The sequence below is a fragment of the Hemicordylus capensis genome, chromosome 2, assembly GCF_027244095.1.
Source record: "Hemicordylus capensis ecotype Gifberg chromosome 2, rHemCap1.1.pri, whole genome shotgun sequence".
Lineage (NCBI taxonomy): Eukaryota > Metazoa > Chordata > Lepidosauria > Squamata > Cordylidae > Hemicordylus > Hemicordylus capensis.
In genome coordinates this window covers 130714359-130729767 of record NC_069658.1, presented here as the reverse complement: position 1 = coordinate 130729767, position 15409 = coordinate 130714359, and the positions used below count along the sequence as shown (strand labels likewise).

The window sequence follows — 15409 nt, the reverse complement described above, 5'->3', positions numbered from 1 at the left end:
GTGACCACTGCTTTCGAGACCAAGAGGGGAGTGGGGAAATAAATATGTGGGATGGGTGTTAAGTTGCATGTTTCTTCTTATGCATATTTGCATAAATAGACCTGTTTTATATTCTTCTTATTGTGAGTTCAGTTGCTGTTTGTGCCCTCAAGAACCTACGTGTTAAAAATACTGTGTGTTTCACAGTGTATGTGTAGCAGGGGCGCTCCAAAGGCCTTTAGGTCCAGGCTCCAAAATAATCTAGGTGCACTTCTGAGGCCACACGCTCTAGCAGTGAATGATAGGAACTGGCCACTGAATGAATGGTCTGATACTCAGATTTAGAATACCCATCCCTGACAATTGCATTCTTGCAAAAGTAGCCTCTAATGATGGTCTGCAAAGCACTGCACCAGTTATATGCCTCCTCTCCTCCCTTTGACATCTACAGTAGCCACCTTTCTCTTACAGCCATGTCTAATTATCTTATTCACACTCATGTCTTTCCCTTGTGTATGTAGAATCTTCCCATCTTCTTTGTCAATTTTTTTCTCATGCTCTTTCTCAATCTCTTTCCCATTTTTTTTTAACAAATGAATTTTTTTTAAAGTGGAATTTTACAGAATCGGTATCCCACATTCTATGGTAGTTATCCAACACTACAATGAACTACAGATACTCAATTAATGGGATCCTTAAACTTTTTATCTTCTCTAGGGCCAGTTGTGGCTGGAGTTGTGGGAACGAAAATGCCTCGGTATTGCTTATTTGGAGATACTGTCAACACAGCTTCTAGGATGGAGTCTACCAGTGAAGGTAACCAAAGCAACAATGCCCAGGAAATCTGAGAAAGACAATGCTCAGAAAGAGTTAATAAATTCTAAGTTAATGGAAAAATTCATTTCTGACATCTTGACTATTGCAATGTGCTCTACGTGGGGCTGCCTTCGTACATAGTTCGGAAACATCAGTTAGTTCAAAATGTGACAGCCAGACTGGTCTCTGGGGTAACCTGGAGAGACCATATTATGCCTGTTTTAAAACAGTTGCACTGGGTGCCAATATGTTTCCGGGCAAAATACAAAGTGCTGGCTATTACCTGCACTTTGATTGTTGAGAGGAAAGCTGGTCTTACGGTAGCAAGCATGACTTGTCCCCTTAGCTAAGCAGGATTCACCCTGGTTACATATGAAAGGGAGACTAGAAGTGTGAGCACTGTAAGATATTCCTCGTAGAGGATGGAACTGCTCTGGGAAGAGCAGAAGGTTTCAAGTTCCCTCCCTGGCATCATCTCCAAGATAGGGCTGAGAGAGATTCCTGCCTGCAACCTTGGAAGAGCTGCTGCCAGTCTGTGAAGACAATACTGAACTAGATAGACCAATGGTCTGACTCAGTATGTGGCAGCTTCCTATGTACCTTTAAAGCCCTGAATGGCTTAGGTATGGGTTACCTTAGAGAACACCTTCTTCTGCATGATCCCCACCGCATGTTAAGGTCATCTGAGGAGGTCCATCTCCAGTTACCACTGATGCATCTGGAGACTCAGAGTCGGGCCTTCTCTGTAGCTGCTCCTGGGCTGTGGAATGCACTCCCGGCAGAGTTTGAGTTCATTGTTGGCCTTCAGGAGAGCCCTTAAAACTGATCTGTTTGGCCTGGCCCAGGGTTTTAAAACTGTTCTAAATGTATTAATTTTAATGGTTTTATGTGGTTTTTAAATTGTTCTGTAAGGATTGTTTTTAAAGGACTAATTTGTGGTTTTTATTTTTGTTGTTTTGTACCGCCCAGAGCCATTTGGAATGGGGTGGTATATAAAGGTAATAAATACATAAATAAATCTTCCTTTGAATGCTAAAAAAAATCCTGTCCACTTGGTATAAGTGAGAAGCAGCACTGTGTGAGAAGCACCTGGGATCTATAAATGAGCAGGTTGGTCGAGAAGCAGCACACAAGGCACTCCGTCCTTTTCCGTTGGCTGTTGGGTGCTCCACTGGGACAGTTTCCCATTTCCCACTGAGAGCACAGTCTGCCATCAAAAGAAACGGAGCACCAGTCTCACACCTTTTAGACCAGCTGGCACTGGCTCTCAAATTATTTCATCATTTGGGGACTTGTGGCCAAGTGAAAAGCATCATGCAAGCTGCCACTTCTTATCTGGCAGGCACTGTTGCAAGTCGGAAATTAGAAGCCACTCTTCATTTTCTGCTCAGAGGGAAGCAGGTGAAAATCAAATGTGGCTCAAGGATGGAGGAGAAAGAGACTGCAAGTAATGCCAGATAGGGCTGTGGGTGGCCAGCTCGCCAGGCCTGCCTTAGATGAGTCAAACCCTAATTCACATGGGGCAGTAAGAACTTCAGTGGAAAATGGCCAGACACTGGGGATGATCCCTTGGGGAGCTCTCCTGTGCAAACCTGAATGGGTTATCATTCCCTTCCATTCGTTTTGACGGAACTTGCACAAGAAACCTTCCTGGTGGATCATGCCTACTGAAATTCCGATTCCCAACTTCTCTGTTGGCCCTCCTCCTGTGCTTACATGAAACTCAGAAATTAAGTACATAAATTAATTATGGCTCCATTCAGAAAAAGCCTCACCTACTTCTTGGTATTAGGCTGTTGTTAAAGGCAGCAGAAGAGGGTGGGTAAAAAAGAAGAAGCTGGCAACCCTAAGTGAGACTACCTATGGGATTATGTGGAAGCTGAAAGGGTCACCTTATTGGCAGCTTTAAGGAGCCTTCTGGGAATACCATCAGATGCAGGGTTGAGTCATGAGGCCTCTGTTGACCGCCATGTATGTGTGTCCTGGGATCTCTTAGACAAAGAATAGAGACCTTATGGTTCCTCTGTGAGTACATCAAGCAGAGGGCAGTAGCATCAAACAAATGGAACAAGATAAGGGATATTCACGACTATAGTGCTGTCTAAGAGGTGAGTGACCAGTATCTGTCATTAGTTGTCTTTTAAAATGGATGCAGACTCACAATAGCAGTGGTATAGCGACTCTCTTTTCCTCTTCAGCTCTTAAAATACAGTGCAGCTCAAACACATACCAGCTGTTGGAACAGATTGGAGAATACATATTGGTGTGCCGGGGGAATCTGCAAGTCAAGGTAAATACCAAAAGTTTGCATTCAGGCTTTCCCAAGGGGGAAAAGAGCAGCAGTCCTCTGGAAGGCTTTCATTTTAACCCTTGCATTGGCTGTCCTTCAGTCTGATGTGAATCATGAATATCACTTGTTTGGGGACTGTTCCTTCAGACCCGATGAAAACATTCTAAAATGGCACAAGCATTATGGCTTCTCCCAAGTTACCCTGGGAATTGCAATTTTGACAAGATGGTGAGAGTTATCACCCTTGGGCCTAATTTGTGCCTAGATACTCCAGAACCTGTCTTTAATGTGAAGCCTTAGTCCTGGAAGGTGTAAAGTTGTTGAAATGCAGGAGGAAGTGGAGCCAAGGGAGTTTTTCCTTACCACTAACTACAACCAACCAATTCACATCTGAGATTAGCGATAAAGCAGTACTGCTGCTGTGACACCCAGACTATCAGACTCTCATCTGCAGCTTTCCCTGCCTCGAGATTCCTGCTCACCTAAGATTCCTGCTCACCCCTGCTCGCTCGCGCTCTCTCTCTCTCTCTCTCTCTCTCTCTTTGCTTTTTTGCCTTCAGCTTCCCAACAATCCTGTAAAAGAAAGCAGGAAGAGGCTACTAGCAGGCAGGTCAACAGCTTTTGTTGGGGGCTCCTTGGATCTAATGCTGCTTGCGTCTATATCCCTGAACTGGCCTGCTTGTGCTCACTTTCTCTTACACTGTCCTCCCCTTTTAGTTAGCTCCTTTCCTCTGCCTGTTGTTTTTTTAGAACCTACTCATTCCTGTCTGCCTGTTCCCTGCCTTGCCTTTTCCTGGTCATAAGCCTGCCCAGGGGTATAGCTATAATTGAGCAAAAGGGTTCAAAGAACCCAGGCCCCCAGCTCCACCTCTTCCTATTTTCTTCATTATTTCCCTCGCTCTGAGGGGCTGCCAGACTGAGGTGTGAACACAGACCCCCTCTCCCCAACTATGCCCCAGAGCCTGCCCAAACACACCTCATTTCCCCTGGCTCATTCCTTTACTGCCTGACAAACACCGGACTTTCATACTTAGGTTGGTCGTTTTGACACCCTTAGGGAGGAGGAACTTATTGAGGCTGATAGATTTCCCTTAGGGATAGATTTACTTGTAGATAGATAGACGTGTTCAACTCATTAGCCCTTTTCATAAGTTATCCCCACCCCTCACCAGCGAGGGTTCCATATCATGCAGAGGAACCCTCCCTGCACTGAAGAAAAGGTGGGTTTTAAATATAAATATTTATAAATATAACAAAACATTAAAAACAAGTAAATTTTTAGCCCATTGAATAACGGGCGCTAGGAAGGGAAGGGGCCCAAATTCGCCCTTCCGCCCTCCCAGCTGCCCGACTTCCCCTTCCGAGCTCCTCTCTTTACCTTTTGAAAACATGCTTTCACTTCGCCCGGCTCTTGCGGGCTGCCTCGGGTGAGTAGGGCTCGGGCAGCTGGGAGGGCGGGAGGGCAGTTTTTGGCGGCCGCGGAGGCCCTTATTCCTTGGGGGGGGTGCGGGGAAGGGGAAGTCGGGCAGCTGGGAGGGCGGGAGGGCGGTTATCGGCTGTGGCACCGCCGCCGCCAGCCTCTATGCCGCGGCCGGTCTCCCCGGCTGGGCAAGGGCCCCAAGCCGCCCGGCTTTGGCGGCGGCACCAGGCCTCGGCGGTGGCTCCGCCACCACCTCGGCCGGCTTCCCCCGCCGCCTCCTCCCCCCGCCCGGCTTCGGCGGCGCGGCCAGGCCGCGGCCATGGCTCCCCCACCACTGCTTACCCGGCTTCTTTGGGGCGGCCGCTTCTGGCCGCCCAAGATGGCTGCCGGGTGCTGGTGGTCGTGTCTCCCTGACGCTGTTCTGGGCATGCGCTTTGCGCATGCCCAGAACAGGCCAGGCACAAACGCACGCTTGGTGTCCATCCACGGATGGACACCAAGCATTTTATTAGAGAGGATAGCTTTTTCATCCAGCAATGAATAACAGCATTTTCTTGTTTTCTTCATTCCACATTATAGGAACCCAAGCCAAAGTGTTCCTGAAATATTAAAATATTTGCCTTTAACTTGCAGCTGCTCTGATTAAAATGGTTGTTTTGGTTGATTAATCTACCAAATAACTTTTACAGCCCTAATTCTAGTGAAGTCAAATAAAAACAGTGGGCTAGCCATGTACCCTGTCATAGTGCTGATATAATGTTCTCAGAGGCAAAGTAATGTTGCCACTATTGTTATGGTATACTATATTTCTCTTTCTAGGGGAAAGGCGACATGATAACGTATTGGCTGGAAGGGAAGAAGGCTGGTGCAATTCAGAAGAAAGCTCTAAGCATTTCTGCAGCCCCTCAAACTCCTAACCAAAGTGCTTTCAATTTCAATATGATCCCTGGAGTTATGTAGAATGACCCACTTGCAAACCCACCTTTACAAAGGATGGAGAGGTGATTGATGAAATTTCTCTGCTATTTCTGTCTCTGTAGAACCAAAAGGCAACTGTCCTTGTAAGCAAGAAGGGTAACATTCAGCTATCTCAGAGACCTTCTATTACCATCGTTCTTCTTTGAGATAAAACAAGAAAAAGCTTATAGTTCTAGACTTGCGAATTATCCTGACAATCGCCTCCATCTCAGTCTTACAGACCATTTATATATCGTTAGAAGAATCAAGCAGTAAAGTTTTCCCTGGACTGTACTGCTTTATACTTAATGTGTGAGGAGGGAGGACAAGGTTGTGTGTTTGAAAGCTTCCCCTTTGGAAAAAAAAAATTAGCTGCAGATAAGAAAACAGTATGCCAGGCAGAAATCTAGGCTAAGCTTTCCCCTCTAACTTCTATGGGCAAAACATTTTTTTCAAGGGATAGCATAGATTTCACACACGCAACCACACACACACACACACACACGCTGAAATGGTACAATCCAGGACAAACTTTACCACTCAATTCTGTAGATTAAGCCCATTATCAAACTTGCCATCAAATCTGTATTGATTGACTGTATCCAATTACTGGTGTAGGTGAACTATTGGGTCCCAAACTGGTTCGCCTTGAACAGTTTGTCTGTGAACACGGCTGGGGGCGGTCCAGCTCGTGATCAAACTGAACCAAGCCCAGTCCATGGTGGACCAGTCCAGTGCTTTGAGGGGCTATGCTTGTAGAGGGGAATCCAGTGAGGATTCCCCTTTACAAGCAAAGGGATGGGGGAATCATGGAAATGTGTTCTAAAGGGGAGCTGGGGGTGGTGGTGGTGAGAGGGCACCTTTAAAAGTAGATTAAGGTTCTTACTGGCCTGGCACCACCATGCCTCAAAGCCCCCCGGTACAGCTGAAGCATGCAGAACTCCCTCCCTGTGGTGATGGCCACAAAGTAAGATCTTATGGAGACCTGGAGTTAAGTGTCATCACCAGCCTTGCCTCTCTCTGTCATCTGACTCAAGTTCTACAGTCGTTGTGATTACCCAGTTTTTGATCCGGGCTTTTACCTGGGTTAAAGGGCTCAAGCATACACATGCCCCAGACCTGGGGTAAAGGCCTCTCTCGTGCCCTTTAATTCAAGTAAAAGCCCAGCACTACACACGAGCAGCCCTAAACAAGTAGGGCTGCCCTAACTGGGTAGGGCCACCTATGTGCACAGCCTCATTGTCTTGCCTAGATCTGTTACCACACACACCCAGTGAAAAACTGGGTAATTACAAAGACTGTTGAACTTGAGTCAGATGACAGTGAGAGGCAAAGCTTGTGATGACACTTAACTCCAGGCCTCCATAAGATCTTACTTTGTGGTCTCATATATATGTTGTACAAGAAGAGAAGCCAGGAATGAGTTTTATGGAGAAGACAAGTCCCAGAGAGAGGGTAGGCATGAGCAACCTTTCCATAACAAGCACTTGACCTCCCGACCAGTACTATGTGAGAAAAGAAGTCGTTATCACAGGATAAGTGACTAGATAACCATACCCTTTGGCATCTACATATTGGGTTGATTCTCACGATCAGTAGTAAGTTGGAGGAGCTTTCAGTCAAGATTCAGGAGCCATGTGCACTTCTGAAAATGGATCATGTGGGCAGTAGAAATGTTGGTGATCATGTGTGGGAAGCAATCCTAGTTGGTAATGTAGGATTTGATCTAGTGTGAAGGAGGCCCACTGCCCACACCAAATGGCCAGGATTGCTTCTCACACATCACTTTCTGGTCCTCTGCCCGACATTTCTGCCACTCTCACGATCCATTTTCAGGAGAGTTCACAGCTCCAGAATCTCGGCTGGAAGTTCCTCCAACTAACTTCTGATTGTGAGAACAAGCCCAACGAGGAGGGGAAGTTGCTGTATCATTGAGGCTGGCCAGATGATAACATCCATCAGTTTATAAATATCATCCGTTCATGGTCCTGGTGAGGATGTCTTTCTCAGTAGTACTTCAGTCCTCAATCAGATATATCTTAAGAATCCCTCATACAAACTCCTCAAAGATCATCCCTGAAACAGGAAAAGAAGCAGCATGAATGTCCTGTTCTTTTGCTTTCCCCATTCCTACAATAAACTGAGAAGGATTTCTCAGTTTATGAGAGGAGAGGAGAGCTGGTCTTGTGGTAGCAAGCATGACTTGTCTCCTTAGCTAAGCAGGGTCAGCCTTGGTTGCATATGAAAGGGAGACTAGAAGTGTGAGCACTGTAAGATATTCCGCTCAGGGGATGGAGCTGCTCTAGGAAAAGCAGAAAGTTTCAAGTTCCCTCCCTGGCTTCTCCAAGATAGGGCTGAGAGAGATATTCCTGCCTGCAACCTTGGAGAAGCCACTGCCAGTCTGTGAAGACAATACTGAGCTAGATAGACCAATGGTCTGACTCAGTATATGGCAGCTTCCTGTGTTTCTGTGGATCTGTGGTTCTTGGACCTCATCACTGACAACATCCATGAAAGTTGCTCTCTGTATTGCCTTGGTACAGTAAAAGCACAAATCATTCTCACTTCTTTGTTCTCCATCTTTGTTCACATCTGTGCAACATATGAATGATGTTAGCCTTAGGCATTTGACCTCTCTTGTGATACATGTTGAAAAACACAGACACCATCTATGTTCCTCCCACAGTTCCTTTTCTTTTTTCCTCCTCCTCCTCCTCCTCCTCCTCCTCCTTTTTATTTAGTAGATTTCTATGCCACCCCAACAAAAAAAGTCCCTGGGCAGTTCACAATTTATTTTTCCTCATATGGAATAAAAAATAACTAGGTTGTCAAATTTGTAGCTGACTATTAGGTACATATCACGGTTAATAGATTGATGTAAAATATGCCATTTAACCTCATAACTGAACTAATTGATTAAAAAATTTTTTTAAGCATTTTACCAAAACCCAGGGATGGAGATCAAGGGAAAGCTTGAGGAGCAGTTGTTGTTGTTGTTGTTGTTGTTGTTGTTTGGGGGGGGGTTAAAGACATTAGTGGAGGAGCAAAAACATATGTTTGGACGATTTGATTGAAGATATAGGTTATTAGGTGGGGAGGGGCTCCTCAAAGGCTTAGTGGGGATCTGCACCCTTGCTAAAATCAGAAGAAGTTTAAAAATAAATTCTGAAAAGATAAGATTTCATGAACATGCTACCACTCTGGGCCATCTTTAATATTGTTTTTCTCATTCTCTGTTACAGCAACAAACCAGAACGAAGGTAGCTTCAAAAAATAAACATATGTGCCGTTAACTTGCAGCCCCACTAATGAATCAACTAAAACTTCATTTGACTATGCTACCAATTAAAGCTTGCAGCCCTGGGATTAATCTATTCCAGTCTGTCAACATTTAAAGAGGGAGAAAATCTGGAGAACACCTTTTGAAATTTGGAAATGGGCACTTTTATCAAGAAACTGCCACCCAAGGCAGTCTGTTCGAGGCCAGTTTCGGATAAAGCAGGTACTGCATAAGAAACAGCTTACAATGGAATCAAAGATGGTGTACTTCTTCAGCTCTGTTTTGCTGAGAAACCTTGAACACTGAAAGGTTTCTCAGTTCAAAACGATCATCTGATACAGAGACTCTACTAAAAAAGCAAACAATATAAACCAGGTGGGTAAGAAAAGAAGTAGGAAGAATAGGAAAGCTGTTAGTGCCTTTGGATTCGTCAGTATCCCCATAAACCTTCTTTGTGGTGCCTGTTAGATGCACCTTGGTGATGTTGTGTCCCATTTGCCACGTAAGTGCACAATACTGCTTTCCCCGAGAACCTCAAAAGCCCTCTGAGTCATCATGGAATATAGGACACTGGCTGTGCAGTCTCCTTTCTGAAGCAAAGTATTGTTGCTTCTCTCAAGGACTCTTCCGTTCATAAATAGTTGCTGCTGCTTTTCACTTTCATTCAGAAGTGCTTATTATGATGGATAATCTCTCATGTTACAGAACTGTGTATCAAAGATAGGGATGTGCATGAATCGAGATTTGTGCACAGATTTGAAGCATAGCTTCGGCACCTTTAAAAGTGAGAGCAGGTCCATACCTATTCCTCTCCTCTGCCGTTCCACGGAGCTTTCTGCTATGGCAGTGTACCCCACAGCACCCCTGGCACAGTGGCAGCACACACATGGCCTCGGCACATCTGTGGTGGCCATTTGCATGGTTGCTTACCATGCAACGGCTGCCACATATGCGTGGAGGCCATGTGCATGCTGCTGCCATGCAAGGGGTGCTGGGGTCATGCTGCCACAGCAGGAAGCTGCATGGCGGAGGAGCAGGTACAGACCTGTTTTCACTTTTAAAGGTGCCAAAGCTGTGCTTCGAATCTATGCACATATCTCGATTCATGCACATCCTGTGTTCCAAGTGACAATGTCTGGGAGAAAAGTGCTGGAAAATATTTTATTGTTTCCTGGAATGTGACAATGCATAACTAGGATGTGAGATATATTTGGGTTAGCAAAATGTATCCTATACAGAGGTTGCTCTATCACAAATTCCCTCTGTGAATTTGTGTAATTCTGTGGTGGTGTTTTTAAAACCATCTAAGTGAGTAGACAATACCACACCTTGTAGTAGTGAATTCCATACATTCATTATGTGCTTTGTGAAGAACTTGATGGTCTTGAATTAACAAAGCAACATTTCACTCAAGACAAAAAACCATTTCTTAAATCATACACTAAAGTAGCACCAACAACCAGTCAGCCTACATAATGGGGATAAGTTGTTATACTGTAGTTCACCTATCTGTAAGATAGTTAAGTAAGATAGATCTGTAAGATCACAGGCTATAACGTGGTGAGGACAGAAATATTTTTTCTTTAAAAAAACCACAAAAAACATTCACCAATATTAAATATTCACCAAACTGTGAGGCAACTGCTTATATTCTCTTTATTTCCCTTCCAATCCCTTTCCTTCCCAGTTTTTAAAAGTGGCTTTTATTATTATATGGCTTATTGTTTAGGTAAGTCCTGTACTTTATTGTCTGTAACACATATTGAGTGCCACCTGGCAGGGAAGCACAACATGGTTCTTGGTTTTTTAAATTGTTGATGTAAAATTATTTTGATTTTTATTATTAACATCCAATCAAAGTCGGACACTTTTAAGCCTTATTTATATCAATGGGAGAGTTAAGATGTGCAGTTTCTCTTCCACTGAAATGAATGGATCTTTAAAATACACTCTTTGTTGTTGCTATTATTATAAGCTTTTATTTCTATATATTTGAGACTAATTGTAAGAGATGCCTTTGTATGACAGATTTGTGTACTGTATATTATGTTTCACACTCATTTTTCAGATTTTTTTTTAAAATGTAAAACTGAAAAAATGCATGACAACTTTGGGAGACAATGAATTGTATATGTCATCATCTGTACAGGGGGGAAACTGAATTTGTATGATCTTCTTTCATGTTAGTTTTAGTTTCTGAGAATGAAACATATTAAAATTAATGTTATATGTATATGTATTTATTTTAAGATGCCCTACCTTACCCTGCTCAATATCTAATTTATGAGCTTATCCGATGGTCAGGACAATGGGAGTACATTCCTTTCTCAGATCAGATTGGCTGGTTACCTTGCCACTCTGTTTTATCGTCTTTGTATTGGGGCAGTCTGACCTGACCGTGTCCCCTTTGAAGAATCACAGTCAAACACCCAAGACTCTTACAGTTAAATGAAGACCTTCGTGGTTTCACTGACCTTTTGAACACACCTACAGACTCTGTTTTTATTATAAACCAGAATTCTTCAGTTTGTGAAGATTTGTCAACTTTGCATAACCTTGCTCAGTTAATTGTGCTTTAGTTTGAAATCAGTTTTTGGTTTATTTAACGTTTTCTGATAAAGGAGGAGCCTAGTGTCAGGGACGCAAGCATGGGAGAACAGAAGAAGCTGGGATTTACGTTTAAGGGAGTCCTGAGATTGGGATAGGTAGTTATAGAAGTTCCATCTATTGGCCACTGAAGCCTTTTGCCTCTTAGATCATGTAAAGGACATGACTTGTTATATTGTACCCTGGACCAACTGATCATACATTTGTTATATAAACGTCTATATAAAGTCTATTGTACAATCAGTAGACATTGAAATTATTATACAGCTTCTGACAGCTGACAGGATGGTTATTACAGACGTAGACCCACTTGCCATATTAGAATGGCTACTTAAGGTCTGGGGTGTGGTATATTTAATTAAAAACTAACCTAGTCAAAGTTCAGAAAGAGAAACAGGCAACTTATCGTTGTCTTCAAAGTTGAAACGTTTTTAGAAGGTAGGTTCAGATGACCCACTGCCAGGGGGAAGCGGTGGTTCCCAGCAAGTGCACATGTCTGCTGCTTGCTGTTTTCTGTGCTGCCTGAACCCGGAAATGTCAGGTGGACAATGTCCAGTCCCCTCAGCCTCTTGACATTCTTTGTCCAACTTGAAATGTTGGTTACAAATGTCAAGCGGCAGGAGGGGACCACAATACTGTGCACCCAGCATTTCAGGGTTCAGATGACATGGAAAGCAGTAGACATACCAGTGACCGGCAGAAGTGTGCATTCACTGGGAACGACCACTTGCAGCGAATTGTCTGAACTCACCTATATTATTTTGGAATCCGAAAGGACAGGACGATATTCAACTATATATCCTACGAAAAACAATTTGAATAAGTAGTAAGTTGGTAGAATGGGTAATAGAATCTATTTGTCTGTCTTTCTGTCTGCCGACTATAATGGGTTGTTCCTAAACAGAAGGCATCTCCATTTGTGCAAGGAGGGGAGGGGCAATTTTAGTGGATCCCCCTGCCCCCCCCCCGAAAATCTGTTCCTGAGAGTTGCAGGATGCAACTCTGGATGCCTCTGGAGCAGGATGGCATGTAACATGAGCGGACAACTGTGACAGGAAAGAAGGAATCAGCTCCCCCACTCTGGGAATGAAAATGGCACTGTCTTGTTCACAGAACAACTTAGGAAACAACCCACTGTCGTATGCTTAAAGACATGCAATTAGTTGGTATCGTACTGTGCTGCAAAAATATGCCATAGATAATTTTAAAAGATTGCAAAAAAGATGCCTCAATAGTAATCTATTTGTTCTGGATGTTGGAACCACCAGTATCGTGCAGAGCCACCCTGACTGGTCTGGCTTTCCCCTTCCCAGTTCAGTTTGTCAGCTCCCAGTGGTTAAATTTAATGCCTGCCTAGGTTGATTGGTTATTTCTAGAAGCTTTTTCACACACCGCTTTTAGCTTGCATCTCCTCCAGAATGGATGGTGTGCATTCACATATTGGCTGGATTTACCCCAAAGTCTCTGTGAGTTATCGGGGAGCACTTCACACATGATTTGGGTTTTTCATTGCACATTGTTTAGCCTGATGTATATACAGGGTTTTTAAAATCCACTTTTTGTGTCATTTGGGGGGGGGGGGCAACTTCGACCTCGCAATAAACTTGTGGTAAAGCCTGCTGTCTGAAAATGTTCCTTAGGAAAATTTGCTTCAGACATTGTTACTTACTAGATTTTATCAGGTTTCTCTTGGTAGTTACTAAGAAAATGCAAGAAAGAGGTTGCTTCTGGGTAATGCTTTGCACTTGGTTGCTAATACTCAGATACAATAATACATGAATATCGGAAATCATGTGTCAGGTAAGAAAGGTACACATATGTAAAAATCTTTGTGTTTCCTTTTAAAATATGCATGACAACTGAGCGGGAAACAATTGGGCCCCAGCCTGCATATATTTTCCCAAAAAATTGGCAAGTTTTACTGTGTATGAACTTCGTATCAAACAGGTACAAACAGGTACAAAGAGGCTATTCAAACAGGTACAAAGAGGCTTGAAGGCTTGAGCTTCCATCCCTGCTAACTTGGCAAAGAGGCACCTTTTAACGTAGTGATTCTCTTTATTTAGCAGGGGGGAGAGTAACTGGCCCTCTCCACTCCCAGCACAGTATCCCTCCAGTGACTGTTGCTGGTGTCTATCTTATGTTTATTTTTAGATTGTGAGACCTTTGGGGACAGGGAGCCATCCATCTTCTTTATTTATTATTTCTCTGTGTAAACCAGTCTGAGCCATTTTTGGAAGGGCGATATAGAAATTGAATTATTATTAATCATCATCATCATCCCCCCAGTGAGGCACTACCTTGGTGTGGTTGTGGGGCTTGCGTGCTCTGAGGAAGGTGAGAGCTATGCCAGAGGTCCAACCATACTGGACAGGTCTCACCAGAGGAGCCAGACAAAGAGTGCCTCTCCCATCAATAATATGGTGAGACGTAACTTTAATAAATCTATACCGGATCGGTCGTCGCCCGGGTCAACAAGGACCACGCAGGTGCTATAGTCCCTGGACATCTGGTGGCAAGTGGGCAACAGGACTCAGGATCTTCAGTTGAGCAACCAGGGCTGGAGACTGCAAGGTTACTGGAAGAAATGTCGCTTAACCAAAAAAAAATATACGAAAAATGCCAACAAGGAAATAATGACCTGCTATTACAAGTCTAGTCCAACTAGAAGAGGTTATTTAAAAAGAATGTACCAAATTTGGAAAGAGAAGCATCCAGATACAGAAATAACAGAACAAAGGCTAGCAGACCAGAGAAGATACATAATAAGAAATAAAGTATTCACAGGAGTTGAGCTGGAAGAACTGCAGAGAGCAACACAGGCTCAAGATATGGAAGAAGAATTACCACCAATTGAAGTTGCTCAGGCGCAGGTGGAGGAGGTGTTGGAAATTGAGGATGCCACTGTTACTGAACTGTTTCAAAATCAAAACCAGGCAACTGCCCCTTTGCCTTCACCTCAAAAACCCAAATGCCGTTTAACAGAAAAGCAACAAGAACTAAAGCAAAAAATAACTGAGCACATGAACCAAACAACCACCAGGGTTCGACTTCCAGCTCTAAAAACAGTTGCCAAAAAACAACTCGCTCAGGCATTAAAAGATGTCAATGCTGCACTTGCAGAAATAACAACCAATAATTTGCAAGAAACAAACCAACTAATGTACAGTGCAGCAACAATAACAACACAAGAGCTCGGATATAAGATCAGTGGACCTGTAAAAAAAGAAAGTAGAACATCACCTAAATGGAAGATTAGATTAGAAAATAAAATCTCCAGGCTTAGATCAGATGCTAGTAAATTGAAAGATATGAAAGACAAGAAGCTGAAGAATGAAAACACCAAACATTATCTGATCAAAAAATACCACCTCGATTCAAGGAAAATTAGAGAAGTCCTGGAAATAATAAAGCAGCAAATAACAGCAGTGTCAAAGAAGATTAGCAGGTATGAAGCCAGAATTACACAACACAGGCAGAATCTCCAATTCCAGTCGAATCAGAGACGTTTCTACCAAAGCATAGAAGGAGAAACTGTAAGAAACATAGAAACACCAAATAAAGAAGAAACAGTGCAATTCTGGGGGGTATTATGGGACAATCCAATAGATTATAATAAAAAAGCAGGCTGGATGAAAGAGGTCAAAAAATGTAACCAACAAATGCAAGATCTAATAATAACACCCGAATTAATAAATGAAAGAGCAAAGAAAATTAAAAATTGGACTGCACCAGGCAACGATCAACTGCAGGGATTTTGGCTTAAACACCTAACAAGCCTTCATAAACAACTATCAAAACAGTTCAATCACATTTTGCAATGAGGTGATATTGAACAATGGCTAACAACTGGGAAAACTCATCTCATCATGAAAGACCCAGCAAAAGGTGCAGTTCCAAGTAATTATAGACTGATAACCTGCCTGCCAACCATGTTCAAATTATTAACTGGAATAATAGCAGATGAAGTGATGCAACACTTATTAACTAACAAACAGCTTCCAGTTGAACAGAAAGGAAATTGCCCAAACACCAGAGGCACAAAAGACCAGCTGCTGAT

General features: G+C 43.3%; 1 protein-coding gene across 7 annotated transcripts in view; it reads left to right on the top strand.

Moving 5' to 3' along the window:
• The window catches only part of LOC128347892 (atrial natriuretic peptide receptor 1-like), a 90467-nt gene extending 79492 nt beyond the window's left edge, over positions 1 to 10975 (top strand). For all 7 annotated transcript variants that reach the window (XM_053303158.1, XM_053303157.1, XM_053303160.1 and 4 more), the window contains 4 exons: positions 697 to 795; positions 2994 to 3085; positions 5325 to 5506; positions 8705 to 10975. In XM_053303158.1, coding sequence (XP_053159133.1) covers positions 697 to 795; positions 2994 to 3085; positions 5325 to 5465 — 332 coding nt within the window. In that variant the 3' untranslated portion in view covers positions 5466 to 5506; positions 8705 to 10975. The remainder of the gene's footprint in view (positions 1 to 696; positions 796 to 2993; positions 3086 to 5324; positions 5507 to 8704) is intronic.
• Positions 10976 to 15409: the final 4434 nt, after the last annotated feature.